At 34.4% G+C, this 15724-nt stretch overlaps 1 protein-coding gene across 1 annotated transcript in view; it reads right to left on the minus strand.

Moving 5' to 3' along the window:
• Nucleotides 1-2834: 2834 nt before the first annotated feature.
• sNPF (short neuropeptide F precursor) overlaps nt 2835-15724 on the minus strand; it is a 43355-nt gene continuing 30465 nt past the window's right edge. The window contains exons 2-5 of the mRNA XM_089258142.1: nt 4463-4559; nt 3927-4402; nt 3341-3577; nt 2835-3274 (exon numbers count right to left, since the gene is read on the minus strand). Of these exons, the coding sequence (XP_089114268.1) occupies nt 3221-3274; nt 3341-3577; nt 3927-4402; nt 4463-4556 (861 nt within the window). The 5' untranslated portion in view covers nt 4557-4559 and the 3' untranslated portion in view covers nt 2835-3220. The remainder of the gene's footprint in view (nt 3275-3340; nt 3578-3926; nt 4403-4462; nt 4560-15724) is intronic.

Here is a 15724-nt window from a genome sequence, read left to right on the forward strand (position 1 = left end):
ACTTGAAATTCTGCATTTCCATATCATTCAGCATTCAATCCAAAATCTGTCATATCATGGCCCAATTTGGAATTAGTCGAAAGTATAGGGTATCTACAATAATTTACTCGTTGATTAATAATTTGATCAAATAATTGGCCAAATATAATATTTAATTTACTCAAAATATGATATGTTGACGCCTTTTATTGCAGAAATTGAGTGCACTTTCATGTTGTAAATGTCGAATGCAATTATCCGACCCGAAGCAAATGTGGTTTATGTTGATGTTAATAAGGATATGTTGAGAACATATTTGACACATTCACCCACACACAGAAGCATTTACAGCAGAAAGGTTAATTATCAAGAGCAGACATAAAAGACAGAGAGAAAGAGAGACAAGGGTCTTAGCCAACATGCCAACATGTGTATGTATGCGTGTGTGTATGTGGCACCTGGAAGGTGGCTAACGCAATTTCTGTTTGTGTTTGTCTTGTCATGGCCATAACAATTCCGTAATGTTGTTAGCTTGACATTTTCAGCTTATCCATTACAACTAAGGCTTGTTTGAGGCTGCTGCTTTTATTTTCATGGTTATGATCCTTTGCATTTGTTGCTTAATTGTCTACCAAGCTCGAAGGCTTTCAAACTTAATAATTGCTGGGCTGCATTTTAAGTGCAGTTGAACCCACCACACTAAAACTTTGCCCGTTCGAAAGGATTTTCCACTCTTAACTAACTTTGAGTACTGTTCCTATGTAAGCCAGTGTGGCTATTACAAATAGAGAGACTTATGCATTTGATATGCCCTCACAGCAAGCATAACTAAATATAAAATTTTCGCAAACTCTAACTGTAACTATGTCACGATTACAGATAATCCTTATGGCCTATTATCCTTCATAGTATCAATACTCAATACATTTTGTGAAGATATTTCGCTCACTGAAATGCCAAAATATGAGATTTATGGACCTGAGTGTAATAAATGCATGAATATTAAAATCCAATTAGGGGCGAAATGAATTCTAGCAGCCACGCTTGCATTCTTAAAACGCTCTGAGTAGAGTTCTTGAACATCTTTAAGCTGAGGACACGTGCGAAATCCCTTCTCTGTTTCTTTTTTTTTTACGATTTCCCTAATAATATTTTTATTCGTTAAGAAACGTTCTCATTTAATTTTTATTATTATATTTTATTCTCTATGTAAGGCCGCTCAGATTTCGGCCCCAATAACCTCTATATAAAAATTAATCTTGGCTTTAAGTTTAGCTCAAGCTATAGCTAGGGTATCAGGCAAGTAGAAATCAGCAGAAGGTTGCCGATTTTTAGAGAAATTTAGCTGAAAGAGAACTCGCATAGAAATCAGCAAATGGCCTGAGCTTCTTTGAGCTCGAAGGAAACAGCTGTTTCAACCGACTATAAATAGAAACGGTTTTGTAATAAATAAACAATTCTGTATTTTTTTTTTGTTCACTCCCTACAGAGTTTCATCATTTATTATACTGTATGTTGTAAGGTATATAGTATGAATTTGTTTATATCGAGTTAAATATGTTTTGCGTGTATTCAGCATTTTATTTACATTTATTTCAGTTTGTTTATTATATGGTTAGATGCATTTGCACACATAAGTATGTCTATATACGCACGGTTCAACCTATTTCTAGTATTTGCCTCCTAGTATCTCCTAATATATTTAAATTGGTTAGATGTTTTATTAAAATGTTCCTCTCTCTTCATATGTAAATCAAATACAGTTATTTAAGTTTCCATATTTATTTTCAATGATGGTGTAAATAAAATATACAAAAGATTTAGTTAGATTCGAAAATTGTTTTTCGGATATCAACGGTCGTCGGTATTTCTTTAATTGAGTGTGTATTTTTTTAGTAAATATGATCCGTATGTTTCTTTTTTTTTTCATTTTATTTTTGAAAAATACATCAATAAAAGTTCAATACATTTAGTAGACAAATATTTATTCATAGTATATATTTATATTTATATATATATATATATATTTATCATTTTAGTTTTTAATTTTATATTTGTATGTAGTATATATATATAGTATTAGATAAATGTATATAATTCATTTTTAGCACACAGAATATAACAATTGTTGCAGTAATACACCTTTCGGGGGCCTTTAAATGTTTTTTAAACATTTTGTTTCATAACTGTAATAAAATTTGCTTAAAAATTAAACAAAATATAATACGATTCTACATCATTTTTTTTTTTATAATTTTCATTTTAAATAAGTGTGGTTGCTTGCTTTTTTTTAATAACAAATTTGCGCTACATTTAAAAAACTGTTTCCATATCCATTATATACATTTATTCATCATTTTTTTCTTTGGTATTACGATTGACGTGTTAGAGAGGCAATTTAATTGATCTTGTTTGGATAAGGACCTTTGGAGAATTTGATTAAATTAAATATATTTAATACAATTAAATACATTAAAATATGTGCAGTATGAACAACAAAATTAATCAAAACATATTAATCAAGCATCATAAAAAATATAAATAATAGTATATTCACTTTCAAGTTTTCAGAAAATAAATTTTAATATTAATAAAAAATAATAATAATAAAAACTTAAAACTTAATTTTAATTTTTTAAATATTTTTTATAAAAAAATACAACACAGATCAAATATTAAAATGTAAAAATTTTAAACAAATTTGAGGTTTATAAAGTTTATATACATCAAAATATAAATTAAAAAAAAAAGTATTAAAATAAATTGTTTGAAATTATATAAAATTGATATAAATTAAAATTTTTAGAAATTTTAATATTAAAAATTTAGTTTTTTATGTAATAATAATTTGTTAATAATAATTTGCCAGCTACTTTAGATAGTTCATGGACTAAAATGTCTATACAATTAAATAGGTGCACAAAATTAGAATGTACACACGTACATAATCGGTTATGTATATATATGTATATGCATATACATATATCATATGTATATTTAGCTATACATATATATTATATGTGGTTTATATGTATTGTATTCTTTAGAACGTGTTCTTAGCTCCCTGCGCCTACCGTAAATGCCTGCAAAAACTGTCTTTGAGCCGAGTGTTTCGAATCGTTTGCCATTTGCATTTGTGTTGATGTGTGGGTGTGTGTGTGTGTGTGTGTGTGTGTGTTGTTACATTTCCGCCTAGTTGTCGCTTAGAGTGTCCTTTGTTCATTTCCCTTTGTTTATTCACTTAGTTCTGTAACTTGGGCGCCACGGACGCTGTCTCAGCAGCAGCAGGCATTTGCTAGAGTTAAGTTAAGAAACGGAGATATCATTATGAAAATCCAAGTTGCAGCTGGGCTTTGCTCACCTTCTGCTCGGCGGGCGCCTTGCCGGTGCTGCGACCCCAGCGCAAACGCATGGGCTTGCGAGACTCGCGCTGAAATTGATACTCCGCATTGTCCTCGTCCTGCTCTTCGTCCTGATCTTCGCTCGACTCAAGGGCACGTCCGCCGGCTGGGTTCTCGTATTCCTGCACCAGGGCCTGCAGCATGCGGGCCAATTCTGGCGCTTGCCGCAACTGTTGTTCTATTTTAGCTTGCAAACGCTGAAGATGAAGATGGGGATTGAGATAGAAACGGGGGCTTAATTTCAAATAAAAAATTTGCGTTTATTCAGTGTTGAATCTGTCATTCAAATTTAGTATCTCAATAGAACCATTATTGATTTATAAAAACCGAAGATAAATAATAAAAATAAATTCTAGCAGTCGGAGGACTAATGCTAACAATTCACTTGTCTTTCTGGACTATTTCCATAATCTCAATTTCAACTTGCTCTCAGGTTCTCTCATGTTTCTAAATATCGCCTCTCTTTGCGATTCTCATACATTAATTAAGAGCACGCCAAATTATTTTTAGGCACAGCTGAAACCCTCTTTAACATCCCCATCCTACCTCCGCCTCACTCATACGATTATTGCTCAGATTCAGAATGCTGGTGATTATACTGCGTCCCCAGCGCAAGCGTTGGGGCTTGCGCACAGCACGCTCGAATCCCGCATCGTTGTCCTCTGAGAGATCGGCATCGTAGCCAGCGGCTGGCTGATTCAGCAGCTGCTGCTGATTGTTGAGGGTCAGCTCGCGCTCGAGCAGCTCGTCGTAGGCTGTGCGTCGCATCTGCGGCAAATTGGGATCGCTGCGCCGCCCGAAGCGCAAGCGCATCGATGGCGATCGTATGGGCTTCTGGTTGACGTCGCCGAACCAACGTTTCTCCACAATGTTGTTCAGCATGTCCGGATCGCTGCGACCGAAGCGCAGGCGCAACGAGGGCGAACGCTGTGCCTTGCGTTCCACCTGATGATTGGGAAAGACTACGGGTCCGGCGTACTCGCGCTGCAACAAATTGTCATAGAGATTGCTGATGGGAGCGCCTGCAAGATGACAGAGAATGTGGATTAGCTGCGAGGGCTGCTCAAAGACACTGGGCTTACCTTGAGCCGTGGCTAGCTCGGCGCTGGACAGCACAAAGAGATTGAAGACCGCCAAGGCGCAGCCGTAACTCAGCTGGGACTTCAAGTGCATCATATTCTGCAAGGAAAGAGAAATTGAGAGAGCAATTAGTTTCTGCAAAGTAAACTTAAATAATTTTTCTCAAAGGGTCGAGTGCATCGCATTTAAGCAGACTTTGATGCCTGCAATTAGCTTGATCTCTTAAAACCCGTGCACAAGCCTTTACTAAGTCCAAGTCAATGCTTTTTCTCTCATTTTTTTTTTTTGCTCCTAGCTGATCTGATTGCCCTCACTGCCTCCAACTGCCTCTGACTGCTTACAATTCAATTTCCGCTTGCTGCTGCCGTCACGTATACGCACGCTATCACGTATACGACACGTTGTATCGCTTCCAACCCCTCAAAGAAAACACAATAAAACAAGGGAATAGAAAGTATGTAAGAAAAAAAAAAAAAAAACAAAAACAAAAATGAGAAGGAAATAATTCGCATGCACTTAACACCCTTCGGTGCTGTCGATGCCTTTGCATTTAGAATGCCCCTGCGGGTGCCGGAGTTGGATTTCAGCTCTTCAGCTGTTGCCTGCAGGAAGTCAAAGTTTATGGCAATTTTTTTCATTTTTGCATTTCTCAATTTTTTATTAGGGGCTGCTGCTGTGCAATGTGTGCCTATTGTTGTAGCATTTTGGTACATCCAGGCAGTTGGGAAGCGTATGTTAGGGTATATTGGTTAGGTGTGGCGAACGGCATGATGTATGAATACTTTTGATTTTAAGCGGCTTTATCCAAAGGAAATTGCGCTGTGAGTCAGTACAAATGCCTGCCTATCTGACTTTTATTTCTGTCTGTCTGTCTCTTTTTGCTTCTCTTTTTCAATTTTCATATTTCAGATATATTTTATTTTGAACTTGACACATTTTAAAGCTATAGGATTAAAGCTATATCAGAGGCCATTATAAATGTTTTTAAGGCTGGAGTCTGATATAAAAAGGTTTAGTATATACATACAGCAATATTAATATTTGCATGTTCTGAGCAGCATTTTTTGAAAAATGTCCGCTTTAAAACTAAATGCTGCCTGATGACAATATTTTTGAAAAATACCCTCCTAAAATTTACACAAAGTTTAGAGAACGAAAGAAGAAATTCACTGCCTAAAATTTTCTAATCATCTATGTTACTTTATATTATCCATATTATTCGACAACAACTGTTCAGCATGCACACCACAGGGTATCTGCTAGTGCGGCGCTGCTCACAAGAATGCTCAAACTCCTTTTCTTATTTTGCATGTGCAGCTGCATAGGTAACATAGCTTATTTGTTATCATTATTCAAGGAGTCTCTCGTACACCCACACACATATGAAGAAGGCGCACTTCACACCCGTCTACACACACACACATGACACACGTAAACGCATGCATCTGCTCACACACTTCACACCTGCCTTTGTCACATTGTTGCTCCCTTATTTCTCTCTCTCTCTGTCTCTGTCTCTCTCTCTCTGTCTCTCTCTCTCTCTCTCTCCTATTTTAGCTCCTGGGCGAAAGTAGTCTGGCACTTGACTTGTCTACGCTCTGCAGCTACTTTATAGTGTATAGCCCCATGGCCGCCTCATATTGCTCTCCCGCTGCGCTGCTCAGGTTATCTTATAAATAATTCAATTGCCTTGCATTGCTCTTCTTCTTTTTCATCTGGGGTTTTTTTTTTTTGCCCGCCTCTAAAATGAATTTATGACGATTGCAATGAATTGCAATGCAAAACTTTGCTCAAGTTTACTTACACCACAAATTTTTCTTCTTTCCTTGTTTTTTCTGCTTTTGCATATGAATTTTAATATATATTCATATATGTTCCCCCTTTGCCACGCCCCTGTACGGTGCCACATCTTGGCGTTGCATTGAAATTGCATTTTTATTGATTCGTTTAGGCTTTAATTGTGGCCACAGTGCAACGCTGTTTAATAAATAGATGCGTATGTGTATGTGGATATGTGAGTGTGCGTGTGTGTGTGTGTGTGTGTGTGTCGTGCAGTCCTTAGTCCATGACATCATTTACCACGGCCTTCGTCAGTTTCTGCCTCAATGTGCAATAAATTGAATAAAAAAGTAACAAATGTGAATACATTGAACAGGTGCGCCGTTCACCTAACCTTTTGACTGGTTGACCTCTTGAAAAAAAAAACCCCATTAGACACTAGTGGCATGCGAGTGTTTCGATTTATCTATGTAAATATTTAATATATATGCGATATTCCAATTTTGCCTCAATGCAAATATTTAAAATTTATATTCAGCTTGCAAAAGAGAAAAAGTTTGTTTGACTGAGACTAAAATGTAGTTAGATGAATTGATGGATATATATTTATATGTATTCGAATTATTTATATTTATTTATACTAAAATATATATCAAATCGCTTTGATATTTTCCTGATTAAGTAATTATTAGTATTTTCTTTTTATTATTCCTATAATTATTTAACTGATTTTGAGTCTCCATATCGAACAAGTAACATACAGTGAGTAACATTAATATTCGTTTTTTTCTCAACTTCCGACGCCCATAAAAAAGGAAATATTAATTGAAATCAAAAAAATGAAAATGGTTTATTGTATAATTATTATGTATATCATTATAGTAAATTTAGTATAACTAACAAAAATTATACACAAACCGAAAAAATTTGGCGTATATATGTATACATTTCTTTTTTAGTAATATCACTATAGATATACATATATCGTTATTTTGCCTTTTGCACACTTTTAGGGTTCAGTTTTGACTATCTCGGATTCTTTAATTTGTTTATTAAACAGTATTGTAATATATGTATTTTTCTTATAGAAGTCTGAATGCTTTAGTTCAGTCGGAAAAGTTGCCAAATAAACTCGTTTCTTAGCACTGAAAGTTTCAGTGATGGACAGACATTGTCTAGCCGGCGTTGCTGCTGCTGCCGCCTAATTGTGTGACCAAAATTGAGGCAATAGCCATACAACCTGTGTACCCAAGAGACCTCAGGCGCATTATTCGCCTGAATCCCAACTCGATTTGTTGACTCAAAGTTTTGCCCAACGAGCTGTTCTCGTCACTCTTTGCCCTTTTGCAGAAATTATCTGTGAATGGTGCCCTAGAAATCAGAGCGAATAAATTCTCAATAAACTTCCAGAGCATCTGACTTGCTACAATCTGTTGGCCAGGCAACAGCAGCGACAGAGATTGGCGCAATATAGTGCAAAAGCAAAAAAACAAAAAAAAAAAAAAAAAAAAAAAAATGAAATCAACATAACTTGACGGCAGCTTGCATTGGCACGCCTACAATATGTAGATATTTTTCACAACGTGTGAATGAAAATTCTCAATTCCCACTTTTTGCTGTTGTTATCAGTGCAACATGAGCGAGAAATCCGAGAGAATTTGAATTGGCGCAACCGAACGCAACAGCTGCAACCAGAGCAGAATTTAATTACTGCACAGAAATGCAAAGAAAATATTCAGAGAATTTGTATCTAAGAAATTTCCCTAGCAGTTTATGAATAAAAATAACTATGTCAAAGAATACTGTCAACAATATTCACTTCATGGGAAGCAAGTTGCAGTCAGGTAAAGAATTTACTTTGGTAAATTAAGTTACATAAAATAAAGCATGTGCTTTAAATAATAAATAATAAAAAATGTATAATTTATTGCACTCGCCTTAAAAATGTTGTATATAAATTTCAAGCAAATTTACTTTCAGGTAAATATCACATTATATTATATACATAGAAAATTTATAGCTCCTTAGAGATTTTTTTTTGTTGGGCAGATAGTTGCACAAATGAAATTTTTTTTGCTTGCTAATATTTTTCAAGTTTTCTGCTTGAATAAACAGTTTGTTTGTCTCTTTTTGTCTCTTATGAATAAAAAAGCTAGGCACATGTGTAAACGCTCAACGAAGGCCGAGGCGCATCGACTGGCACAATAGGGCGTATGATTAACGCCTCAAGCCACAAAGTAGGCAAAGCCGCAACAGCAACAAAGTTTAATCAAATACGTTGATAAAACACAAAAGATTACGTCGCGTCCCTTTCCCGATGGAATCTAATAAGGCTCTTTCGGCCCGTAGAAAGGAAAGGTTCGGGCTAGGGGTCGGCGGTTTCTGGTTCGGGTGCTCGGCTTAGCCAAAAGGCTGCCAAAACTGGCCATCTAATGTGTTTGTCAAAATGCCCCTTTAGTGCCAATGGCCTGGGTGCTATAAAGCAGACACCAACAACAACAACAACAACAACAACAATGTGTTTTTCGGCCAACCAACCACAAATGACCTTTCGGGCACAACGAGAATAAAAATTGTTAAATAAAAGGCAAATAAAATGTGTGACACAAAGGAGCGAGAGAAAAAATGATGATGAAGAAGAGGAAGAGCTGAGGCCTTGTCAATGTCGTGCCCGAAAACAACCTGTTGTGTGCGTGTGCGTGTATGTGTGGTGTGTGTGTGTGTGTGTTAAATGTATTAGTTTAGCTTGACCAAAAGGCTATTTAAACGTGGCCAATGTGGCTTTACGCCTGACTAACAAATGCGAAAATATTACACTGCACAACAAAATACTGGTAGGAAATATGGAACAAATAATCATGCCAAAGAAAAAGCGATACATAATAAAAATATATGTATAATAAATAACTGCAATTTAATTTTAAAAAGACAAAAAAAGACAATATTGACGAATATTAGTTTAAAAAAAATAATAATAAAAAACAAAAATATAAAAAATATAAAAATAAAAAGTAATAGTACTGAAAAAAAAAAATTTTTTTTTTTGATATTTTTTTTAAATTTTAAATTTTTAAAACATTTTTTTTACATAAATTTTAAAATTAATTTAAAAATTATTTCTAAGTCACCTATTTTGTCCAGTGTAAAGCTGGGATAAATAAAAGCTTTGTGGTGAGTCTGATGAGGCGTGATTTAAGGCTACTCAACGTTGAACAATGTGTTAATAGCTTGTTTATTATATATGCATGCGTATGCATACATTTATAAGATATACCCTTCGATTTGCTGGCTGCTTCCTCATCATGTTCAATTTGGCGCACAATTGGCAGCTTGACAGTTTTGTTTTTGAAGCCTTGAGGGCTGAGGCCCAGCATTGCTGCCGGGATAAATACGTGCATTATCACGAAATATAGCCCAACTCATTCGTCATTTATGCGTTGGCCCCCACAGCATGATGAAGCGTTGGCGGTGGCAGAGGCAATGGCTGGCCAACGATGATAAATCACTTTCAATTCTGACAAACGTCACAAATGTCGCGCTGACGGGCTGCACATTTCATCACCCACCCTCCCACACACAGGCACACACACACACACGTATACCCACTCACACGATTTACATACTTGCCTAGCTGACCAGAGCCAATTGGCCGGCGACTCTGGCCAACTGGCCACAAATCATTTGCAGCCAACATTTGCTGAGTTATCTTCGACAGCGAAGCACAACTCAGACCAGAAATTGTGCAGAGTTTTGATTAAGCTCTGGCAGAGGGCTGAGGCCTAATGATCGGCAGATGTTTGCTCAAACTGACAGAAAAAACTTCCATTTTGCTTGATTAAGTTTCGCAGTGACGAGCTCGGAAAATCGAAAACCAATCACGAGATTTTAACTTTAGATAGGGGGAGCTGGAAAAAATGATGAAATCAAACTAGTTGAACTGCCTATCATGTTGTATGTGTATATGTATGTTCTAGGCGGAAGAAAGCCCTAAATATGCTTTTGATTTAGAATTAAATGCCTTGATTTATATATTTATTTTGATTTATATATTTATTTTTAAAAAAGTTTAATATATTTTTTTTATAAATAAAATTAAACAAATAATTAAATTTACAATAAAAAATAAATATTTTTAAGAAACATATACTCTATTTAATTTTTTTTTTTTATAATAAACTTCACAAAGCCGCATTGTTTTTGTTTTGTTGTTAACATTGTGTAAGAATCTATTCAATAAATTTCAAACTTTAAGCCTTTCGCATTAAGTTGGTTGTGCTCCTGGCATGCCAAAATTGCGAAGCACATTAATAAAAGTCGAATTCACCCTTTTCGAATCGTTAACGAAACAAAGTACTCTCCACCTCCCTCCTCGCCAAACAAATAATTATTAACAGACCAACGCGCTGAAAACAAACTGGACTATTTGTAAATGCCGGACGTTGAGAATTTGGTGTCCAGTTTCAGTGGACAACGCTGCGGCTACGTGATGCCGGAAGTCGGAAATGAATGTAATTCTAACTTGTTGTTGTTGTTGTTGTTTATGGTGTTGTTGTTGCTCAGCATGCAAATTGCCTCAGCCTCAATTGTTATGGCATTGTCTGTGTTTTGCTCCGCCAGCGGGCGCGGCAAAGTTTCAACTTCTGTTTTTTATTTAAATATTTTTGGCATTTTTTTGTGTGTGTGCCTTTCGTCGTAATCGTTTCTCCCTAGCGGCAAAACAGCACGAAGTTTACTTAAGTTAGTTTAAAGCTAATTTTTATCGTTTGTTCACTTGAATTTTGTGCGTGTGGCAGTCAAAAATGCAAAGCCTTTGCCTGAGCTTTGATTGATCGGCGAGCCCAAAAGGAAAATGTTCAATTGAAAGTGTCCTTTGGGAACAAGGACAACAATCAGTTGCCCCAGCAGCCAAACGCCTCGGCCTCTGGGCACTGGATTAGCTACAATCTGTTTGTTACGTTTTATGAAAAGACCAACAACAACAACAACAACAACAGTAGCAAAGAAGTATGTGTTGAGGGTAAGGAATGAAAGAACGAAGATAAACATGTGTGGGAATAAGTATGCGAAATTGATAAAGTGAAAAAAAAACTACAGCTTGGGGGGAGAGCAAATATATGTATGAATTTTGTTTGGTATCGAAAAAAAAAGAATTTTTGCATGATTTTGTTTAATATAGATTTCCAGGTCTGCTTTAGAAAATAAAACTTTTTTAAATATGATAAGTAAAGCGGAGTTTTGCGTTCTTATTTGATAAAATTTTATTAAACTATTCTCTAATATTTCATATGTTTATGTCTAATTTTTATAAACAGTTGTTTATAATTTAGATAAAAAAAAAAAATATATATATATATATATTGATAACACAAAATAAATTGTTATTAAATCATACAAAATAAATAGAATATTAAATATCTAATCTTGTAATATTATAATCTAATATTATTATTTTAGCTCTACGCAGATTTCTAAAATATTCTGCTTTTTGTTTAATACCAATTTCAATATATATAAATAAATTATGTAAGTATGCTGACTTAAACTGTAAAAAATCTGAAAAATGGACATGAAAAATAAAAACAAATATAAAGAATTGTTTATTCATGTGATTTTTAGCTTTAGGCATTGTGAATCTTAGGTAAACCAAGTAAAAGAATAAAGAGCATAATTTATGATTTTTTTTTTCATGAAAATCCGTTGACTTCAGCTTTTCCCTAACAAATTTAAAAAATCCTAACGTGCTGCTTTTTAAGTATTATACAAAGAAATATATTTAAAGGGCAAGCCAAGGTTCGGCCTAAATATATTGCAAACATATTTTGAGCCTTTTACTTTGGCGCAGGAGCACTTAACATCATTTACATAAGCAGCTTTAGGCAGCTGAAGTGCTTCAACTCCGTTTTTTTTTTTTTTTTTTTTTTTTTTTTTGTGTATTTTTTTTGGGCGCAGATTAAGATGGTTGGGCTTTGATTTTGTTTAAACTTTTGTGCGATGCCCGGACACGTGCCAGCTCAATGCACTCGGACAGCGAGCTCTAATGGGGCGAGAGGCGTGGCTGGGGGACAAAAGCTGACAGAGCACATGGGTCATCAATTTGCTGCACGTTGGCTCAAACTCAAATTCGAATTACAAATAACAAACAACCGAAAAACAACGACAAATAAGCACTTAAGCTCCGCATGGGAGACTCCTGGAAAAGCACACAAATCCAATATAAATTTATCAATATCCAGTGCACAAATACACGCAGACGGCCTTAAGTAGGAGACGTCAATAAATATATAGGCCAGGCGTAACCCAACCTAACCGCAAGCCGCAATATATTGGGCTTATGAAAAGTCTAACAAAATAATTCATTGTGTGTAGGTGTGAGTGTAGGAGTATGTGTGTGTGTGTGTGTGTGTGTGTGAGTGAATGTGGGCATTGTCAAGAAATGTCTAAAATTACACAGCAATTGATGTCTCTTTTAGCCACATTTCTAATAACCACTTCATGCGGAAAATGCTGAGGCTTTAAACATAGGAAAAGCCTTCAGCTACAGCCTCAGCATTTTATCAAAGCACGCTCATAAAATGAAAAGGGTATATTGGTTACATGTAATGCTCGAATCGCTGGAGTTTTGTCTGTCAATGTAACTGTATTTATGAAGAGGATAGAGACTTGAGGTGTGCATGGCTAATAGAACTATTTATAGATATAGATATACTCCTGGCAAATCGAAAAGATTATATTAAACACTTAAATATAATAGCAAACAGGCATTAGGTAGTGGGTTATGAGCGGCGTTTTTGCAGTATAGCTGTAGCTATTCATATATACATTTATATATATAATTGAATTTTGTCCTGTTATCTTCCGGTGTATCCAGCGCAAACTCTTTTGACAGGCTATTACTGTGCCATTTTAGCCAAATAAGTTTTGGCAACAGTTGTTAAAAAGTAAATGGCAAACGCATATAAAATATGTCTCCCAACAACTTTGATTAAAAGTTTAATGATGGCACGTAATACTTGACAATTTTTTCCTTAGAAATGTGTGTGAAAAAATTATATTTAAAAAAAATAATATTGAAAAAAAATGAAATACAAATTTTATAAATATAAATTTAAAATAAAGTAGCTATAAAATAAAATAGAAAAAATTAAATAAATAACAGAAATTTAATATAATATTATTAAAAATATTTTTTTGAATAAAAATAAAGATAATATTACAAATTTAATAAATAAACTTTGATTTATTTGTCTTATTTTAGATACAAATAAATATATATATTTAAATCAATTTATTTTTTGGCCATTTAATTGGGGCCGTCATCAATAGTTTGCTCGCTCTCAAATTTTTCCTCCTCTCTATCGGGTATAAGAATGAGTTCCAAAAAGGTTTACGTACACACGAATATTGACGAACAGCCTCCTTTAAATTTAAAGCGAAAACATAATTTAGAATTTATGCGCTTATTACATTTAAATCATAAAATAGGATTAAGTGCTTTAGACCTGAAATTGTTTCCAACTAACTTTAAGATAATAAAATAAAATAAATGCTGTTACATAAATATTCATTTCATTCAAATTGATAATTCCAGCAATTGATTGGCTTTAGTTAGAATTTAAATATAAATTGAAGTCATGAATATACACGTATTTAAATATTTCCTGATGATTTCCACGCATGATGAATTATAAATGCTCTCAACGCAGTTTACTCTAATTAAATATTCCAGCTCGAGGCGTTGTTTCCTTGACTTAAAAAAAGTAAACAACTTTGTCTGCATTTAATTAATGCCAGACCGAGCCAATGGTCAATTGGCTATCAGCAAGCGCAGACAATGTCTCAATAATGACATCAATACGCAACCCATTCAAGGAGCTCTAGACGCTCTCTCTGTGGCTCACTTTAGAGTCTTGTTGATTCTGTGGTGTGCCAGGCAAAAGCCATTAAGGGACAGAGGACAGAGCGACCGGAGCACATGACATGTCTGATAATAATAAACATACTAATACTAATAATAATAATAATAATAATGATAATGCAGTCTCTCAGCTGGAAAGAGGTCTGGACAAAGAAACATGCGAAATAGCTGAGCTGATTTAGATAAACGGACGAGACGAGCAAGTTTCTGCTCAACTTCTACTGAGATAAATATGATAATAAATGAAAAATAGATTTCGAGATAGATTTTTGGCTGACATTCAAGCTGAATTCAAGTTTAGTTTAGTTTCCACTTGCACTGAATTTATATTGCGCTCAAAAAAGAGGACAACAATTTATTGGTAAATTAAAATTTATCAGCTATTTACAGGTTGTTTGCCTGTCCCATAAAACATGGCCCATAAATCGAACTGACAAAAATTTATTGAAAGTCGTTGATAATGCAGCAAAAGACTCAAAATCAACATTGAGCACGCCCATGGCTGAGAATAAAGTGCCGTGTGGCGGCGCCGGGTGTGAAATTTAAATTTATGCTATAATTACCAATGTAGACCCGAAAAATGTAGACTTTAATTATTATGCAAACAGCTTTCGCATTCACACAACAAGCTTAGGCCATGTATTGTACCAAGTGGGAGCTAAGGAATCCGACTTGAAAGCTCTTTCGTGGTTTTTGCATCTAAAGCCCAGTTAATGAGCGTTAAATTGTATAAAGCTACAGTGGGAAGAGTTTAGGTAAGGTTAGGCGTTAAGTAAAGAGGAAGCACTCGTTGAGAACTAACTGACTTGGAGATACTCTATAATACCATCAAATCTTGTAGAGTCGTATGTACAAAATATTTATAAATAATCTTTGTTTGAATTCTATGGTATGTATGCGAAGCTTTCACATAATTAAAAAAAAAATGCATATAATTTGGCTTTTGTTAGAGTGGTAAATTATGATACTAAGAAATATAAATATATATATAAAAAATAAAAATTAAAGCATATAATAAATTATTTTAATAAGTAAAGGTTTTCAGAAGTTTAAAATATAATAAAAAAATACATACATATAGACACTGGCTGTTATATATGTACTTACATATACACATATTGAAAGATGTATTAGATATGGTTAAGCATTTAATTATATTTTGACGTGAAGTACATCTAGAAACGCTTTTTACATAAAGCTAAGAGAATGAAAATACCCTCAGTTTTGTTTTGTCAGTGCTCCCTAGGATATATGCTAAATACAGTTTAAAGCCTGTAACACCTTGACAAACTGGAGTATCATTTTAGAGAGAAGAAATGTTTAATTAAAGCACTAATTTAATTTTGATTAGTTGGCCTAAGAGAATTACTGCCTTTTCATATTTGTGTCATTACAAAATACTTCTAAATATGAATACAAATGTATATGGCAAATTAATGTATATCTACAAATTAAATTACTCTGAAAAGCCTTTGCTATCTTTGAATGCCAAGCTAAACTGTTTCTCAGTAACTTAGCAAGTTCTTAGAATGAGCTAAAAGTAATTATCAATTTCCTCAGTTTTTTTCTC

The sequence above is a fragment of the Drosophila navojoa genome, chromosome 3 (genome assembly GCF_054131105.1).
Source record: "Drosophila navojoa isolate 15081-1374.11 chromosome 3, UAZ_NAV_1.0, whole genome shotgun sequence".
In the NCBI taxonomy this organism is placed as follows: domain Eukaryota; kingdom Metazoa; phylum Arthropoda; class Insecta; order Diptera; family Drosophilidae; genus Drosophila; species Drosophila navojoa.